The 18,947-nt window shown below is 34.3% G+C and overlaps 4 protein-coding genes across 4 annotated transcripts in view; 3 read left to right on the top strand and 1 right to left on the bottom strand.

The window, feature by feature from the left end:
- Window positions 1–4,615, bottom strand: part of LOC129802273 (clathrin light chain) — a 101,639-nt gene extending 97,024 nt beyond the window's left edge. The window contains exon 1 of the mRNA XM_055847975.1: window positions 4,609–4,615. The gene's annotated coding sequence lies outside the window, so the exon portion shown is untranslated. The remainder of the gene's footprint in view (window positions 1–4,608) is intronic.
- LOC129802261 (uncharacterized) lies at window positions 120–3,883 on the top strand. The gene is made up of 3 exons (XM_055847957.1): window positions 120–259; window positions 328–1,251; window positions 3,346–3,883. The coding sequence occupies exons 1-3, from the start codon at window positions 229–231 to the stop codon at window positions 3,858–3,860; spliced, it is 1,470 nt and encodes a 489-aa protein (XP_055703932.1). The 5' UTR covers window positions 120–228; the 3' UTR covers window positions 3,861–3,883.
- LOC129802270 (uncharacterized) lies at window positions 3,930–10,651 on the top strand. The gene is made up of 3 exons (XM_055847970.1): window positions 3,930–4,046; window positions 4,107–4,462; window positions 10,178–10,651. Exons 1-3 carry the CDS (start codon window positions 3,997–3,999, stop codon window positions 10,630–10,632), a joined length of 861 nt encoding a protein of 286 aa, XP_055703945.1. The 5' UTR covers window positions 3,930–3,996; the 3' UTR covers window positions 10,633–10,651.
- A 426-nt stretch (window positions 10,652–11,077) lies between these two features.
- Window positions 11,078–17,127, top strand: LOC129805023 (tubulin polyglutamylase complex subunit 2). The gene is made up of 3 exons (XM_055852826.1): window positions 11,078–11,156; window positions 11,229–11,396; window positions 16,544–17,127. Exons 1-3 carry the CDS (start codon window positions 11,078–11,080, stop codon window positions 17,080–17,082), a joined length of 786 nt encoding a protein of 261 aa, XP_055708801.1. The 3' UTR covers window positions 17,083–17,127.
- Window positions 17,128–18,947: the final 1,820 nt, after the last annotated feature.

The raw sequence follows: 18,947 nt of genomic DNA, 5'->3' as shown, positions 1-18,947 counted from the left end.
ACGCGTACTGCTACGGTTAGTACCTACGTCTATTACTTACAGTTACAGCTGTGGTGTTGTCAGCTGGGTTCCCCAAATTGAACCGAGTCGCTTCGGCTCACAACTCCGTTTTCGGAATTTCCCCTACTCCTTAAAAAATGTAATTGTCAACATTGTGCTGTAAAAACATTTCTTCTTCCTCCAAAAAGTTCCCAAAAAGTCGTGAAAAAGAATTTATTTGGCGGCAAAATGTCGCAAAACTCTGAAAAGAACTATTTAGGTAGAATTTGTGATTGAAATCACTTGGCTTTGCATTTCAACTTGATCTGATTATGTGACTAATTGCAGGCTTCGACGATGTGGCTGTTTATCGGATCCCGATGAAAAAGTACCGGAAACGGGCATGCCGGAGCACAAGAGATCAGCATTCGGCCTTTGTGGAGTACATTGAGAAGCGTCCCTGTGTCCTGGATCCCACGCATTCGGCGTACGAGCGAGTCTGGGATGAACTGACCACAATTCTCAATGCCAGAGGTCCACGTCGGACGTCGGATCAGTGGCAGACGAATCTGAGGGATTGGCGTTATGCCACAGCCTTCAAGTACAAGCGAGCTAAGAAGATGGGTATCTGGAATCTGACGGAAGTTGAGGAGAAATTCCTAAAAATAACGGGACGGATGCCAAGGGACTCTAAGGATAAGAACCTGGTGATTTTGTCTTCCGATGATGATACCCAGCCACCAAAACTTGAACTTAGCACTGAAGTGGAAGATGAGGAAGAGGTTGGGGATGAGACTCCTGTTCTCATGGAAGTGACACAGTCGCCTCAGCGGGAAGAATTTGAAGAGAGTGGGGCAGAAAATCCGGATATTTCTTCTGTGTGGTTCCCGGAGAACAAAAAAGAGATTATGATTGATGTTACGGAGGAGGGAGAGGATGTTCTGAAGCAGCCTCAGAGTCAGAAGCAGGTCCTGACCAGTCCCAAACAATTCATCTGCAATCCAATGAGGAAGTGGACAGAACAGGAAGTCAGTTGTCTCATTAGCTACATCAAGAGTACTCTGTGGGACTTTGAGAAGCCAAAGCCTGATGTTTACTACCGAAGATTCCTGTCCATGTATCCTTCAATTTCCTTCGATGTTGGCATGAAGTGGAGCATAGTCAAAGGGAAGATTACCTTCCTCCGGCAGCAGTATGGGCAGGCCAAGGCATGGCTCAAAGGAACCTTTGGGATGGATTTGCCTTTTAAAAGTCTCTCGGTCAAAGCACAAGGTAAGTGTCCTGTAATTAATTGTGTTTGATTGGGCTCAAACTTTGTCAAAGTATTCATTGGATTTCCCATCGGCCGTTTGTCCGGTCTTTCGAGCTTAACACTTGGAAGGACCTTAGTGGCAGCCGTTGCCTATTTTATTTTCTATTTTATTTTTTATAATGAATAATATCATCGCTTGTAGGCCTGATTGAATACCGTGCAGAATTTATCTGGATATTTTTTCGTTATATCATTTTTAATAAAAATTAAATAATGTAAAATTGCAAAAACAAAAAAAACTGCACTCGGAAGGACCAAGTGGCAGTTATCTCTTTCGCGTCAGCAGATGAATTCATGTAAAATAGAGTTTTTCCTAATGCTTTATGATCAAATATAATAGTTCAGAGAGGAAAAAAATTTCCATTGCGTGAAAACTCGGAAAAACCCCGGGTCATATATGACCCTGTTGTCCTCAAGGGAAGTGTATTTACCATTTTCAAAATCTATATCACGGGCTTTTTAAGAGTTTTTTTGCTTGAAGTTATTAATTTGGCCAAAACCATGGCAAACTGGATTGTCTTGATGAACACTGTACTCCTGGTGTTCAAGGAATCTTCCTGGTAATCCCTTGGACAGTCACTGTCACAATATTTTGAGTGGTATTTGGCAAAAATAAACTTATCCACAAATTTATTCACACACAATACAATTGCACAATATGAGACGCTTGCAGAATACTCTAAAATATTGCAAAATATGTTATAATTCATCAGATATAAGATGAAATTTCCAGGAGCAAGATGTCCCGCCTGCATTTCACAAAGAAAAACAATGTCCCAACTACATTTCGCTATAGGTTTGGGACGATAACACTGTTACCCTTGCCGACAATAGGGTCATGCATGTATGACCCGGAAAATTCTACACGCTTTACTGGAAAATTGAGAGTAGTTTATTATATCAAAATATGCAATACACAATCTTTAGGTATTCTATTTTGTATTTCTAAAGCAAAAGTCAAAAAGCATTTTGCCCTTACATTTTTGCAAGATTTCGTGTTGAAATAAAAAGGGACAATTTAAATTCCTTCAGGTGCTTTTTGTGGGCGCCTAATTTTTTGCAGTGCTTTCTTGGCGCTCCTCTTAGCTCCTAAAACGCATTTTGTCCTTATATTCTTTTAAGATTTCGAGTTGAAATAAGAAAAATACTTCAAAATAATAAATTAAAATTGTGCTGAAAATACGCACAGCTGAAGTATAAGATGGTTCAGATTGTGTATAAAACTGGTACTTCTTAGATATTGTGCATGAAATCTGCATAGCTCAAGCATAATACGGTTTATATTGTGCTGAAAACGCGCACACAGCTGTTAAACAAAAAAAAGATTAAGATTAAGAAAACTGTTAAAAGTTTAGATCCAATTTTGTTTGAGCTATGCAGGACTTATGCTCAATTTTATCCATTTTATTTATGAGCTGTGCGCGGCTGTATCGGTTTCGACGAGCACCATCTGTTTTAAGAAGTCTAACCGCTGTGCATGTTTTCAGCACAATCTTAACCATTTCATGCTTAAGCTGTGCATGTTTTTAAAACAAACTTAGTCAAAATATCATTCTTCAAAATTTAGATTTTTTTTACGAGATAATTCATTTTCATTGCTGAACACACATGCATACATAACCTCAATATTATTTTAAATTTTAAATGTAATCGTCGATAACTCGTCCGGATTACGCCGATCCGGATTAGAGAGCGGGCACTTTAACTCAATAACTCTATTGTGCATCGGGCTCAAATTTTATTATGTTGTAGGTGCAGATTATCAAACAAAAAAAAAACTTACGTCGATCGATAACTCTTGACCCGAGCTATAAGGGGTCAAAATTAATAAATTGACCGGTCTATATCCTCAGTTCTAATGGTTCTAATTAATATTTTGACTTGAATTTTTGTTTGGGGGTTCGTCTTGAAGAACTCTTTCAGCTGCTTGCCTGAATTTTAACTCTATATCAAATTTGCGTGCAGTTTGTGTCTCTTTAAGAATCTCATCGGCAATAAGCTAATGTAGGATTATCGCATTCAATTTGAATTCTCTCAAATTCACTTTTTTCCAGTTCAACTGCTCACAAGGTGTCCTCACTATCGGGAATTGGATGAGATCTTCACTACAAAAATCCGTCCAGTGCCCGGGAAGATTGCGGATGGAGATAGCAATTCAAAGATGCCTGGGAGTGATTTGAAGATCACCCTCCCGCCCCAAATAACAGTGAGAAACTTGAAGACAAAGCAAGTTCTCAGCAAAAGCCTCATCCCATCGTCATCCAGGACGGAAATCCTGCAAGAATCACCATCAAATGCGTCTAAGGAGTTGCAGGAGGAGAAGTTGGATCTTGAGATTCGGCGTTTTGAGCTGGAGAAGAGGAGGTACGAGCATGAGAAGTACATGAACCGGCAGAGGTTTCTCTTCGAAAGTGACATGCGGAAGAAGGAGCAGGAACTGAGGAAACTGGAGTTGGAGAATGAACGACTGGAAGTGGAGAAGATGGTGGAGATTGAGAGGTTACGGCTGAGGCAGGAGGAACGCGTGGAGAGATTCAAAATCGAGATGGAATATGAGTTGAAAGAATAAATTCAAATTTCGCTAGAAACAAATCTTTTAAAGTCCCTGTCAATAGATGGCGCTCAAGTCAGCAGTGTCAATTTCTGCAAAATGTAAACAAAACTGTGGAAATTTTTGTGTGTGTTTCTATGTGAAAATTCAAGAGATGGAAGAGCAAAATTTCGATCCCAATGAGAGTTTCGATGAGGCTATGAGGTATACAATCTGTTTTGATAGTTAAATTCAGAATGTTGAATTTCTTTAATGCCTTTTTAGCCCCGTAAATATTGCTGAATCTTCCGACTCTGACGATGATGCTCCGCTCAAGAAAAAGGCTTTTGTTCAGAAATCAGACAAGCCAGCACCTCCAACACAACCAGAAGATACCTCAGGTCAAAAAATCAGGGCCAATGAGATACGGAATCTTCTTCAGTACTTGAAAGATCATCCCTACACGCCGGACATCACCTACGAAACCTACTACCGGAGGTACCTCAAGCTCCATCCGGAAGCTCTAGTTGGGTGGCAGTGTCTCTACTCGAGGGTTCTGGGTATGAGGAGACAGTACATGCTCACGAAGAAATGGCTCCATGAAAATGTGGCGGATATTGACGAAAATGATATAGAAAAAGGTAAGCTAATTTTCTTAGGTTTGTCTTACCCCTTTTTGTATAACCGTGCTATTCCCTATTCCAATGAAAATGAACGTTTGTTTTTAGCATATTACTGTTCTCAAGTGCTTCTACATTATCGACTTTTCTTTACGGTGGTTCTTGTCTCGGATGTTTTCCGCCCAGTCCTCGTCGTGTTCTAAAACCACCAAACAGTCGTGACAGGAACCAACACAGAGAAAAGTCGATAACGTAGGAGCACCTGAGAACAGTAAAGTGCTAAAAAATATGTTCATTTTTCATTAAAAACTTTAGATTCAGAGAATGTGAATAACAATTTTTTTTTTAATTCGATTTGAAACCCCAAAATCAATAAAAAATAGGGTAAATGTCCTAATTCAAAACTATTTCCAGACGCTTTAACTTTGACAGAAGATTCAATACATTAAGTTCATATTTTTTCTGAAGAGAATTACATAAATTTGCTCCTTGACTCTTCTAGAATATTACTGTTTAGTGAAAATTCTTTAAATATAATTTGAAAACTTCTTAAAACAAGAAAAATGCACGAGTGCAAAATGCTGCAATTGGAAACACATTAATCCAAATGGAGACAAGGGAAACTTTCTAATTGGAGACAAACAGTGTAAGTGAAACCGCGACGAAAGGCTTCCAAAACCTGAGTTCAGTATTTGTTCTTATTCCTGGTCTTTTCTCCTTTCCCATCTAAAACAATAAGAAAATCTCTCCAAAAAAAATCATATTTCCGGGGTTTCCTATTGAAGCATTTGCAAACACTTTAGAAAAACCTTTTTTGTTCACGAAATAGGCAATTATTTCATTTGAAAACTTCACGTAGCGTTAATAATAAATATTAGCACTCAATTTAACTAAAATTAGCCAGAAATATGACATAAATGTTAAGCAAAACGAATAAACAACAGTCACCTTATTGTGTTTTATTATTGAAAAACATGGTCGATCTATAAAAAATTCAATGGTGAAAAGGTACACTTTTAATTTTTCTGAGAAATTAACAAATTAAAATTTGTGAATATGAACGGATTTTCGCTTCATTTGAAGCAAAATTAACTAAATAATGAAACTATGGTAAAGAAAATATATAAATATAGTAATTTAGTACTGTATTTATCGTGGAAAAAATGACGTTTCCATTTTGAGTAGCGAAAAATTTCCATTTGAAGCAGGTTTTGAATTAACTTAATTTACCCTAAATCCAATTTTAATAAATGGCAAAGACCGCAAAGAATCCCAGCTTTTTGAAATGATCGAAACCTGTGGCTTTAACCCTTGGTGCTATCACACTAGGATTTTTCGCGTTCTAATTTTAAATTCAATTGAGCCAATTGAGCATTAAGATTTCTAGAATTTACTTGAAAATTCTCATAGTCAGGACACATTTTGCAAGAAATTTGCTCAATTTTAAATAGTGCCGCGAGATTTTTGATTGTAAATGACTCCGGAAAATGTGTGATAGTACTTAAAATGTCTTATAAGTCACTTATCTGTTATTCAGAAGAATCCTTAAAGCCGGAAAAAAGATTTGTAGGCAAAGGGCTCATGCAGCAACCCTCATACAGTCTTATTGAAAATCTGTATGAAGTCGTCCCAACTCTCAACTGAGATTTCTTAACACAACAATTTCTTTCGAATGGCTTTGGAGGAACTTAATGAATTACTCCCGATACTTAAGCTTCACTTCATGCAAGTTTATCACTAAAACACTGTACTGATCTTATATTTTCGCCACAAATAATATTAATTACGAGTAAATAAATTTAATAAGAACAGTTTTCTTGAAAAGACTACTTATGTAACTTCAATAAAATTGAAATTTGTAAGCAATTTTTTAACATTTTAATTTGCTGAAATCAAATTTATTTGAGCAACCACATTTATGCTATTTTAACATATTTTATTAATAAATAAGCGAAGATCTATTAATTCAATTGGTTCTTAGTGCAAAATAACGCATAGGAACAATTCATCTGAAAATTAAATTGAATTTACAAATTGAAAAAAAATCCTAGTGTGATAGCACGATAAGGACGAGAGGGTCAAAAATTGTGGGTCTGAAAAAATCTCTTTTTCTGACTTTAGAACAAAGCATAGCTTTAATAGACCGTAAGAAAAAAAATATTTTTGGGTCACCGGTGACCCAATCGTCCTTGAAGGGTTAAATGCTAAGTGCTTTTCATGAAAAATAAGTTTAATATCTAGTCTAAATTCTATCTAGATTAATAAAGTTTGACTAGTAATCCAAATCATGGGAAAATTATCGTTTTTGGAAAAGTTTGAAGCCCTTGCATCATTTTCTTTACGTTTATGGGCTCACTATTGGTTTAAATATACAGAAAAAATATTTCGTAAAATTGTTTGTAAATGTTTTTGAATTCGTATTGGTGACTTACGAAATGCTCGTAAATCGTATAATCCGCAAACTAGTTTGTAAAAGTTTGTATTTCTTTACAAATATTATTTGTAACATGATCACATGATGTTCGTATTTTTTTTTGCCAAACAAAAATGTACCAACAAATGTTTGTAAAAGAACAACAAATGCTCGTCAAGTGAGCATCTTATGCACGAACTTTTTAGCGGATTATACAATTTACTAACATTTCGTAAGTACCCAGTGGCAATTCACAAACAATTACGAACTATAACAAGAAAAAGAGAAACCACATAGTGAAAAATTGATTGTCAAATAAAAAGCCAGTGATAAGTTTAGATCGGCTGCAGACTGTTGGCACACTTGAGATTTTTTTATTTGTAAATAATGTTAGTTTGCTTTCATAAATAAAAGTACAATATTATGAAAAGATTAATCAACTACGAGTATTTTACTGATTAGGATCGATGCAACCCAATTGCAAATTTCAAGACCTTTCCAAAAAATCCAAATTTATGCAAATCCGTTGAAAAATAGGCCCTTCAGAGTGATTAAACTTTTTACTTTTGAAAAGTGGATGTCGAAAATTTTTTGGTCATGGTATGAAATGGATGAAATATTCGCTTTTGGGCTACCTGCAAAACATATCCGAAAATAAAAGAAATAATGGGAACCGTTTTCGAAGTAAACCAGAAAGCCAGGGGTCACCAAAAACCGGAAGTCGATATCTCTTACATCGATAACAAATTCTTATCTCATATCAAATACAATATTTATCACAAGCAAATTTTAGGAGCTCGAGCATCATCTAACTAAACAACCAATAGTGCGCATACTCAGTGCATAGTCCATGAGTGCATTCGGTGCATTCTTTTTAACCCTCTAAAGGCCTCTACACATTCATAGGCGTACCGTGGGGGGGCAAAGGGGGCGATCTCCCGGGGCGCTGTAAAATTAAGGGGTGCCGTAAGGCTACCAAAATATAATATTAGAGGCGCTAAAAGGTTAAAGCACTATAAAATGAAGACGCTTTAAAAATTAGCGCTCATAAAATTAGAGTTCCTAGGTGCCAAAAGAAATTAGAAAGAAAAAAACAGTGATATAAAAAGTTAGGGATATATAAAAATTAGTACATTTAAATTTAGAGCGCCCAAAAAATTAGTGGCGAAGAAAAATTAGACCGTGTAAACTTAAGGCATTAAAATATGAAGGCGCTCTAAGAATAAGGACATATTAAAAATATTGCACCCACAAAATAGAGGCTATTAACCGCATGTTTTTATCACACCAACAGACCATCATTTTTTTAAATTAAACACTCAGAATAACTTTTATACTTTTTATTTCTTCACGTCCACTCTCCTTAGCGTCTAGTCCAAGTCTGTTCTTCGTTATTCGTTCGCCTTCGTCTGTTCTAAATGCCATGTCGCGGCAATTATTCTAAGTATCGTCCGTCTTGTCCCACAAAATATTATTATTTTTTCAATCTGTTGAATTTTATAACGATAATCGTGGTATTTTTTATAGTAGAAAAAAATACAACGATTATCCAGTCGTTTTGTTATTGAGTTGAATCATTTGGATTCCCAAAAATAAAACGATGATAATTTGTAATAACCAAAATATTTGAAACTTGAATGATAAGCGTTGTAAAATTGAAGTTTCATCTGAAAAATTAACTTTCTTAAGATAGTCGTTGGAAGTGATACAACGATGATGTCGTTTCACTTTAATTACACACGATAATCGTGATACCTTTTACAGTAGAAAATTACAATGGTTACCTCATCGTATTGAGAACAGTCGATAACCGTCTTACTTCCATTACACACGATAATCGTAGTATTTTTATCTGATTTAATTGAAGTAGTTGAAGTCCTAAAATCTAAACTATGATATTTGTAATATCCAACCAGAAAGTTGAAATTTTAAACGATAACCGTGGTAAAATTAAAGTTACCACGATAATCGTGGTATTTTTACAATGAAATATAACAACGATTGTCCTATAGTATTAAGAATTCTTGAAAAAGTCGATAATCTTACTTCCATTACATAAGATAATCGTGGTACTTTTTACCAGATTGAACTGAAGTATTTAATGTCCGAAAAAGGAAATGATAATATTTGAAATTTCCAAAAAATTGAAATTTCAAACGATAAATGTTTGTAAAATTCAATTTACCTTCGAAAAATTAATTTTATCACGATGAATCGTTGAAAGTATTACAATGATAAATATTTTACTCAAATTACGCACTGTAATCGTGGTGTTTTTTTCTAGTGAAAAATTACAATGATTATCCTGCTGTATTAAGAAATATTGAAAGAGTTGATAATGCTTTCACGTCCATTACACACGAAAATCGTGATACTTTTTTACAATGGAAAATTGCAATGATTATCCTATCGAACTGAGAATGGTTGATAATCTTCTTACTTCCATTTTTACACGATAATCGTGGTATTTTTCACCAGATTGAACTAATAAAAATTAATGTTCTAAAAAAAACAATAATATTTGTAATATCTAAACAAAGTCGAAATTTTAAACGAAAAACAGTGTAAAATTCAAGTTTCATTTAAAAAATTAACGTTAAGATAATCGTTGAGAATATTACTATGATAATCGAGTTACAGTACGACTCCAATAGAGTCAACACATTTGATTCATATACCTGTAATATTTTAATTCATTAATTCTTCTATTTACTATTTCACTCGTTAAAAATTGTCTCTGATTCTTACTTAACAAAAGATGTTTAAAAGTTTGAAATTAAACCTGGAATTTTACATATTTTTTCACTGTGTTTAAAATTTTTAAGCGTTGACTATGGGAGTCGTACTGTACTTCTATTAGACATGTTAATCGTAAACTGAGAGAGAAATCCGAAAAAGTTAAAATAACATTCCGGAAATGTTTATTTTACCCTGCAGTATTTTCATGTTAATTTTACTCTTAAAAATGTGTAAAATTAACATTAAAAAATGTTGATATATTTTTACACCTAAAAAGTGTTAAAGTTACGAGGAAAAAAGTTAATCGCACCCCCTTTTTTCTCTCAGTGTAATATTCCAACTCGTTTTTCAATGCTTTGTATGTAGTTTTTACTTTAGGATTATTCTTTTTTACACAAAAAATAATATATAAAATTATGGAAAATAACAAAATTTGCATTTTATAAAGAACACCTCTTAAGCTTATCTAGATTTTTTTATTGAGTTTTGATTTAAAAAGCTTTTGCGCACTGCTGTAATTCTCAGGGATCCCTCCAGGATATTAAGATGGTATCTGGCTTAAATGAATGGCCTTTCCTTTTCAGAAGTGAAACTGCGGTGTCCGTTCTTCTATGAATTGGATGAAGTGTTCAAAGATAAGGCATTTCACGTGGGTCAGGCATCACAGGAATCCGAAGGGAAGAAACCACAGAGAGATACTTCGGTGAGTAATGGTGTGACTGTAGAGCAATTTCCTGAGGTGCTTCAGGACAGGAATGACGAGATTGAGGTAAAGCGATTGGAATTTGAAAGGAGGAAACTCAATTTTGAGAGCATGAAATTTGAGAAGGAGAATGCCTTGGCGAAGGAAAGGCTGCTATTCGAGACGAATATGCAGCAGAAGGAAATGGAGTTGCGGAAGTACGAAATTGAGACAAAGCGGATGTACGTGGAAAATATGATGGAGGTGCAGAAGATGAGGTTGGAGAAGGAGGAGAGACTGAAGATGTTTCGTATTGAGTTGGAGAATAAATTCAAGAGTAGAGAGCAGAATAAATAAAATTTCCTGTTTTACCGCATTTTTCTCTGTGTTTTTATTTAATTTTATTCAATTGGGATTAAAGAGGATGGTCTTCTATTCTGTTTTTGCAATTTAAATTGTGACATTCCTCACTTGAAATTAAAAGTGATACTCAAATGGATTAAAGAGGATGCATTGGGATATCCAAACATTAAAGAGGAAGGATTCTGCTACTCAACAGATATTAAAGATGACCTTTCTAGATGACATAACTTTAATTGCACTTTAACTCCGACGTCTGTACAGCTTCCAGAGTAGAAAGTGAAAGCCGGAGACCCATTTGCCATGTGCAGCTTTTCCGAGTTTTCCCTTTGACTGCACACAAATCAAAATACTGCGAGCGAAAGTGAATGCTATGGCAACGGTATTTTATTTGTTTACAATTGATTAAAGTTTATCGAAGGACTTTTAAAGCATCCTGAAAATGTCTGTTAGCACCTTAAAGCCATCAGTTGATGATACTTTCTACGAATATCTCACCTTAAATCTCTCCAAAGTGTTAAGTGAGTGATTCAGAAGGAATTTAAGGAATTTTTAAGAGAAGTTCTTCTTTGGAATTTTAATTTTATCTGTAGATTCTGTGCCTAGAATTACGAATGTTACGTGTGAGAAGCGATACCCTTGTGAAGCTGGTCAAATTGCAACATGGGAACAGAGACACAATGTTTACCTTCCTGACGACATGAAACGTTTCTACCTGTCCACAGACGGATTTACGCTCCACTGGAGTTATCAATATTCCCGTGAGTTTGATTAGGGGAAGGCTTTCAGGCTTCGCACACTTTATATTTTTCCCATATATGCCGCCTTTAATGGACCTATCTATGGCATATTTTAATAGATAGTTTTAAGGGTCTTAAGTGGTAGGGTAAGTGTACCAAATTCCGGCCAGCTTGCAATTCCGGCCATTTTTTTGTTCCTGGAATTTCTATGAATTTTTAGTTTTTGCATACTTTAAGAGATTATGCAACGCAAAAAAATAACAAAAAATATCGCTTCAATAAACGAGATGAGGTAAAAAAGACTGTGGAAGAATTCCGGAAGGGCAAGGAATTATGAGAATGAAGGTGGCCGAAATAGGCCACCAAAGCTATGTTTACATTTTTATTAATTTTAAAATGTATTAAGAATGATTTTAGAGAAAATAAAGACGATGAACTGTCTACAAGGTTCCAAACAAACTCCTTAAGAAAAAAAGTAATAAAAAAATCATTTTGGCACATTTACCCTACATTGCCTGATTAAATTAGGTCAGATTCACTAAAAGAATAAGAAAAAAAAAATAAAAAAGTGTTCGAAGGTAGACTTTGTCCGAAGCTTGAAAGCTTCCCCTACTCTCTACTGCTTGCAACTCAGGATATTTGCAACTCGGTTTATTTGAAAATTCGATTGTGAGTTGAATTTTCGTGGTAAAGAATCTCGTCGAGCAAATTATTTTCGGAGTTTCGGAATTTCGGACAAACCAATTAACAATTGGACCTCGAAAATCTAGCAATAATTTTGTAATAACGCATTTCTAGAGTACATAAAAAAAAACTAGCGTAGTAAAGTTGATTATCCTCCATATAAAATTGTAATACAGGGAGTACCGGGAATATGCATATTTTTAGAACCGAATAAAACTGCGTGATATGCCTATGTATTCCGAAAATTCGCATATGCATTTCAGATTTTTTTCATATAAAATATAATAAAAGTCCGTAAAAAAATTTCATAGGAAATGCTTAGCAAATTTAACGTGTGAAAAATATTTGCATACATTTACGGATAGGGGAGAACCTGTATGATTGAGACGCGGTGGATTATAATTTGATTATTTAAATTAATGTGACAAAAACACTAATCAAACGCTAGATAAAATTCTAAGATGTTTTTCTGAGTTTTGGAAATAATGCCTTAAATTCAGAACATAAAAAAAGTGTTTTAAACATACCGGCTTTTCCCTCCTTTAAAAATTATTTCACAAATTATTCTCGGTGTAAAATTAATTTATCCGGAATTCCAATTTAGTGCTCGAACTCAAAAAGAGAGTAGTACAGTAGGCTCTCGATAATTCGGCTCTTTTAAGATCGGGCTACTTTTTAATTCGGACAGCGGTTACATTTGAAAAAAGTTTGTTGTCATTTTTCAAGTTTGTTTATGATTATCAAATGAATCAAATATGCTCAAATTTGGCATGACTTATCTTAGTTTTGATGTGGTTTTGCATTATTGAGGGATTTTCATGCAATATACGTTATATACGAGTGTGTAAACTCAATATCTATATGCACATGAATAAAAAATCGTTGCATTTCAAAAATTTTGTCGCCCGAATTTCTGTCTAATTCGGCTGACATTTCGGTCCCATATGCCCGAATTTGAGAGAGTCTACTGTATGCACTAGAGACTAAACGGTAAGGAATATCGTCTTCCAGTCTTCGGTGACAGTCACATTATTCTATATTGTCGTATTCCGATGTTTTTTTTTTTTTTGAAAACGGCTCCAGCGATTCTTTTGTTATCGGGGTTTTCGGATATGTTTTGGAGGTAGTCCATGCGAACATTTAATTTCGGCCATAGACGTCTATGACCGAAAAACTTTTCGGCATTGAATTTTCGAAGATCAAACCACAGATGTGGAAAAATTCGAAAATCTATTTGAAAAGCCAAAAAAGAGACTTTTTTACTTCTTGATAATTCCTCAAGGTGACTGAGGTACATCATGTTCGAAATTCGAAGTGCTTAAGTGTTAAAATGTGTCGGTTCTCACATTGCTGTGAGGAAAAAAAAGTTACTGTTCTTGTCCCATTATTTAATCACTCCATAATCACTGAGTAACTCTTTTTCGAGCTTTTTAGTGTGATATTTGATAAATTTTCCCCACCTTGTTCGAAAATGTAGTATGAAAATTCGAAATTGAATTTGAATTCTTTGAACATCAACGACTTTTTGTGTAAATAGAGTTCCATTTACCTTTTATCCAAGACCCTATTGGAGAATCAAAATCTACTTGTGTTTACACTCATTTCCCAACTGATTTGCTTGATTTGCTTAAATTTAAAACATAAACGAAAAGTAAAACGGAAGTAAACTTTTATGATCAAAAAACGCGCGATAAGGTGATCACGGAGTGTGCTATAATCGTGAGGTCGAGCATTTCACAAAGCTAGGGTGCTTTGCACTCTATTTTATTAACCCTAATCCAGGGGCAGATTATCAGGTTTGAAACAATGTACCGATTTTGAGGTTTTTCATATAAATTGTGATGATAAGATAAGATAAGATGTGAAAATTCCAAGGAAAATTTAAAAAAAAAACAGTGTTGGAAGTAAGGTATTCTTCATAATATCTTCCTCCTTGCCATAATCCCAATGGCACCTGAAAATATTATACTAGGGGGAGGTGGGGCTACTTTGAGCTGTGGAGCTAAATTTTTATACGATTTTTTCGCATATTTCTTAAGGGAACTGGGTTTTAACTTGATCTAATTTGGACAGACGAAACAATTGTATATCTAAAAATATTTATAAAGATCAGCTTTATTTAGAAATAGACGAAAAAATTGTAGCCCCATCAGAGTAGCCCCATCTCCCCCTAAGTTTTTCCTGTTTAGCATATTTTATATAAAACGACAGCAAAATCCAATTTCCAATTTAGATGTGAAACTGCTCTACTCTCCCCTATAAAATTGAAATCAAAATTTTGTATTCATCAAGAGATTATGTAATATATTGAGAAATTTAGATCAAAAGTATGACAATTGTTTCCCATTTCTTTTTTATCTTAAATTGAAAACATAAAAATGTTTTTTTTAATTAGCACTGAAAATATTTCGTATTATAGAAAATATCCCCTGAGTGAATGCATTTATTCTTCATTAAATTTACGAATTCGTGAATAACAATCTGCTAGATGTTAAAGATGCAATCTCATCTTATGGCTAGGGGAAACTGGGGTACCACCAAACACTTTTGAAAGATGCGATTTTGACTGAATTTCCTAAGAAAACTGTGAATTTTAGAAAAATGTTGCTTACCCCATGTTATACGATTGGGTATAGGCTGCATATTAATGTATACAAGGATTACGTGAAGCACTTCAATTTTCCGTAAAAAGGAAAATTGTATCACCATGCATTTTTCGCTTTTTTCCAACCACCCGGGGTACCAATAAACACTTTCTGGGGCACCAAAAAACACCTCATTTTCTCACCCATTGAAGTTATTTTGGGCATTCACCACAATTCCTAATTATAAAGAATATATTGAAAATGTAAATACTTCTCAAAAAAGCACTGCAAAATTTAGAATTAGTAACCAAAATAGCAAAAAACTAAAGCACTGTACACCGAACATATTTGTCAATAGATTTTTCATCATTTTGACATCATTCGACTTCTGATTGGAAAGCAGCGCCACTAAAATCGTGGCAAACACTATACCTAAAGTTGAAATTTTGCGCGCTCTTCTTATTATTTGTAATAAAATCGAGAAATCATTCGTCAATCCTTGATTAAAATCACTTAAGAATCATTAAGAATCATTTAATGCAAAATTTGGTTCTTGAAACTATATTTCTCTTGAGTCTTGAATGAAAATCCCATGAATGGATATAAATTTCTGAAATCGAACAAAGAGGGAGATGAAGAGTAAGAAAGATAAGAGGAAAAATTTTGCCATTCAAGCTACGGTCGCGACATCTGCAATTGTGAGAAATTTGCCTGTTTGTTGGTGCCCCAAACTCTGTTTTGTGACGGATTTTATATTCTTTTAAAAAAATGTGAACATTAATTTCTTTAGTAGATACATAAATATTATCCCAAAACATATAGGAAAGTACTGGTGTAGTGAAATTTGATGTAACTTATTTCAGTTTTATTTTCCAGGTAGATATATAAATGACTAAAATTATCAAAATCTCACAATTTTGCGAAAAAAGATTCTTATTTCTGAACTACTTGAATTATGTGGATCATTCTTTCTCTGAACAAGCATCCTTATAGTATCTATGATTTCATGTAAGTCTCATTCTCTGAAGTCTTATACCTATTGAAAAAATCGCAGTGTTTGGTGGTACCCCTGTTTGGTGGTGCCCCAGTTTCCCCTATACCGTCTATACCGATAAGAACTAATTCATTTACCTAATATATTATTATTTCTAAGAGAGGGGTAAAAGTCGATATAAATTTGTATTACTCAATATTAAATCTTTGCATATTGTTTTCTTTTTGTTGAAACTGATCAATAAAAGAATATTTTGTGATATTTATTCTTCCAAGATAAGAAAAGAATACAAGACAATTACGCTTCTTCCAAATTCAATAAAGAAACAATTATGAGAAATGAATTGATTCCATATCATTTTACATGGGTAATTAAATATTACATCAGTAACAGGTGTTAAAAGGTTTTATTTAAGACGGAAATGTAAAAAATAATAAAATTCTTGGGTAAAATTCATGTTTTGGGAACTTTTGTAAGTATTTCGGGTTCGTTGTCTGAATTCCCCGCGTTGAAGTCACTGAGAATCTGGACAATGCAAGAGACATGCGCGAAATAAACAGTTGGTATATTTGAAAGTGCTGATCATCCAAGACTCAAACCTGGCAATGTTCTTCAATTCCAATAGACGGCGCAGGCGTCTATGTTGCTATGCCGTTCTCCATGCCAACTGACATAGCATAGCCAATTGGCACATGCGCAGAGACGCGATTCACGGGGTTGCTAAATAAATTCGTGGCCGATTGTGATTAAATGGAAAATTTATATAAAAAATCGTCCACCAACTTTCACATCAACCCAATTTTTTTTCTCGCAAATTTTAATGCTAAGCTCATTGAGAGTATTTTAAACTAGTTTACTGGTTTACTTAGAACTGCTTACTCTACCTGTTATTACTGTCCTTCCAGCTAATGATACCAGACGTGTTGGCTACATAAACATTCCTCAAATATGTCATGTGACACTACTCAGGGAGAAGATTGAGAGCCTTATGAGTGCTCAGAATGCAGCTGGATCTAGTAAAGCTGAGATGCCCAATTTATGCCTTCGCAGTAAAATCTTTGAATTGAGCAACATTTGTGACATTGCCAAGGTTTGTCTTATCTATGAAAGTCCAGATTTGGGCAATCCGAAGATTTTCCTTCTGGAAGTCTCTACGCTGAAGTGGGCATTCCTGGCTGAGACATTCACAGAATATTTGAGAATGACCATAGCTCATCTAGGACTGCCCTATTGGGAGCTATGCTTTGCCAATTGTGGTCTTCCTTCCTGGACAGAGCAGCTCTTCTTGCTTCTGGCGCCGCATTTGCTGGAAAAGAATGAGCCACGGAGAAGCAGAATCTGGCAAAATGTGCCAGAACAGCCACCATTTAATGTCCTGGACCCTTCAATATTCCGCACAAAACCAAAATGTACCCGTCAAAGCCAGAAATTGCGCCCAAATTAACTCAACAGAGCTTTAATGAGATATTATTCAGCAATACTGCCGTTTTGCTGTAGGGGAATGTAGGCATGGTTCGCACAGAGTGAACCTTCAAACGATGCGAATTTTCTCTTTGCAAAGAGCTGACTTACCATTACTCATCTCGTTTAATGAGCTTAATAATTAGAGAAAACTTGCGTTGTTTGAAGGTTCACTCTGTGCGAACCCTGCCAACATTCCCCTACTACTGCACTTGCTGTATTGATGAACTTTGCCCTAGGGTAATGAAATAATTACCTATTTCGTGAACAAAAAGGGGTTTTCTGAAGTGTCTGCAAATGCTTCAATAAGAAACCCCGGAAATATGATTTCTTTTTGGAGAGATTTTCTTATTATTTTAGATGGGAAAGCAGAAAAGACCAGGAATAGGAACAAATCCTGCACTCAAGAGCAACTCAACAAGGCTTTGGAAGCTTTTCGTCGCGGTTTCACTTACACTGTTTGTCTCCAATTAGAAACTTTCCCTTGTCTCCATTTGGATTAATTTGTTTCCAATAGAAGCATTTTGCACTCGTGTATTTTTCTTGTATTTAAGAAGTTTTCAAATTATATCTAAAGAATTTGCAGTAAACATTAACATTCTAGAAGAGTCAAGGAGCAAATTTATGTAATTCTCAGGATTGCATTGTAATTTGTGCAAATTTATGTAATTCTCAGGATTAAACTGAGTTATGTCTTGTTGATAGTAGCGATGTACAATCCCTACAACAAGTTCAAGTTTTTTTTGAATACACTGAGAAAAACAAGATCAATTTTAAATATTTTTATATTTATTTGAAAGTTTTTTGGGGATTATATTTAAAATTAATGGCTCTTTTTAATTAAAATTACATGTATTTGACTTTATAAATAATTTTCGAAAATAAATATTTTTTTCATTTTATTTATTATACATGAATAAATATTTTTATATAAATTCCAGTGAAAAATAAATAAATATAAATTAAATGTTATGTCATCGGTTGCGTCAATTGTTGTCGTATCTGCATTTATTTTGCATTTGTATTATTTTTGTTCGTTTATTTATTTTTATTTTCTTTTTTTTTAATGAAAGCAACGATACAAACGTCACCTATTGCATCAAATGCTGATACAAAAAAAAACGCAGATACGACAACGGCCGATGCAACCGACGGTGTGCTAAATTATCGTTTTTTATGATTATTATTGCTTGAAATGTACTGCTTTTCTTTAAATACAATTATAGAAAAATAATTTATGGGTCGAATCAAAAAATCTTTTTAAGTAGGGGAGACCGGGGCAGATTAACCAACAAATGAAAATTTTCTTTGCATGTATAAGGTAAAGTACCCTCACTCGACCGGGTTCCTCAACTCGACCGGTGAGTCAATTTTTGGATCTTTCATGGTCGATTTCGTCAATTTCTATGAATTTGTCACTGGTTCGTATTATTCATGGAATGATTGACCTATTAATGTTAGATCATACGCAAAATATTATACCAAATATAAATAAATTGAATAAATAAATCTATCGGTCGAGACGAGGAACCGGTCCAGCGACATCTAAAAATCATATTTGAGTCTCGGTTTCCCCTACTGATTTTTTTTAAAAATGATTCACGCTTTTTAGCTAATGATAAATGTAGCTTAATGTTGGTAAAATAATATATTTCTTCCATTGAAATCATACCAAGAAATATTTACCCAAGATTTTTTTAGTTTACCTACAAATATAATTTATAATTCATTTTAGAATTAATTTACAAATGATTTTTTTAATGTCATACTTTCAGATACATTTTCACTTAAACTTACGAATGTTTAATTTTTTATATGATTTCTACGTCTTAAAATCAATTTCAGAAA

Source organism: Phlebotomus papatasi, chromosome 2 (assembly GCF_024763615.1).
Source record: "Phlebotomus papatasi isolate M1 chromosome 2, Ppap_2.1, whole genome shotgun sequence".
Lineage (NCBI taxonomy): Eukaryota > Metazoa > Arthropoda > Insecta > Diptera > Psychodidae > Phlebotomus > Phlebotomus papatasi.
Note: the sequence above shows the minus strand (reverse complement) of the source record. Positions and strands in the feature narration are given on the sequence as shown.

What these genes read in the sequence shown, in the direction of transcription:
- LOC129805023 (XM_055852826.1), top strand. Translation starts at nt 11,078, where the DNA reads ATGTCTGTTAGCACCTTAAAGCCATCAGTTGATGATACTTTCTACGAA. An exon ending in AAATCTCTCCAAAGTGTTAA is followed by an intron (nt 11,157 to 11,228) that starts GTGAGTGATTCA and finishes TTTTATCTGTAG; the next exon opens with ATTCTGTGCCTAGAATTACG. An exon ending in CTGGAGTTATCAATATTCCC is followed by an intron (nt 11,397 to 16,543) that starts GTGAGTTTGATT and finishes CTGTCCTTCCAG; the next exon opens with CTAATGATACCAGACGTGTT.
- LOC129802270 (XM_055847970.1), top strand. Translation starts at nt 3,997, where the DNA reads ATGGAAGAGCAAAATTTCGATCCCAATGAGAGTTTCGATGAGGCTATG. An exon ending in AGTTTCGATGAGGCTATGAG is followed by an intron (nt 4,047 to 4,106) that starts GTATACAATCTG and finishes ATGCCTTTTTAG; the next exon opens with CCCCGTAAATATTGCTGAAT. An exon ending in CGAAAATGATATAGAAAAAG is followed by an intron (nt 4,463 to 10,177) that starts GTAAGCTAATTT and finishes TTTCCTTTTCAG; the next exon opens with AAGTGAAACTGCGGTGTCCG.
- LOC129802261 (XM_055847957.1), top strand. Translation starts at nt 229, where the DNA reads ATGTCGCAAAACTCTGAAAAGAACTATTTAG. An exon ending in CTCTGAAAAGAACTATTTAG is followed by an intron (nt 260 to 327) that starts GTAGAATTTGTG and finishes GACTAATTGCAG; the next exon opens with GCTTCGACGATGTGGCTGTT. An exon ending in TCTCTCGGTCAAAGCACAAG is followed by an intron (nt 1,252 to 3,345) that starts GTAAGTGTCCTG and finishes ACTTTTTTCCAG; the next exon opens with TTCAACTGCTCACAAGGTGT.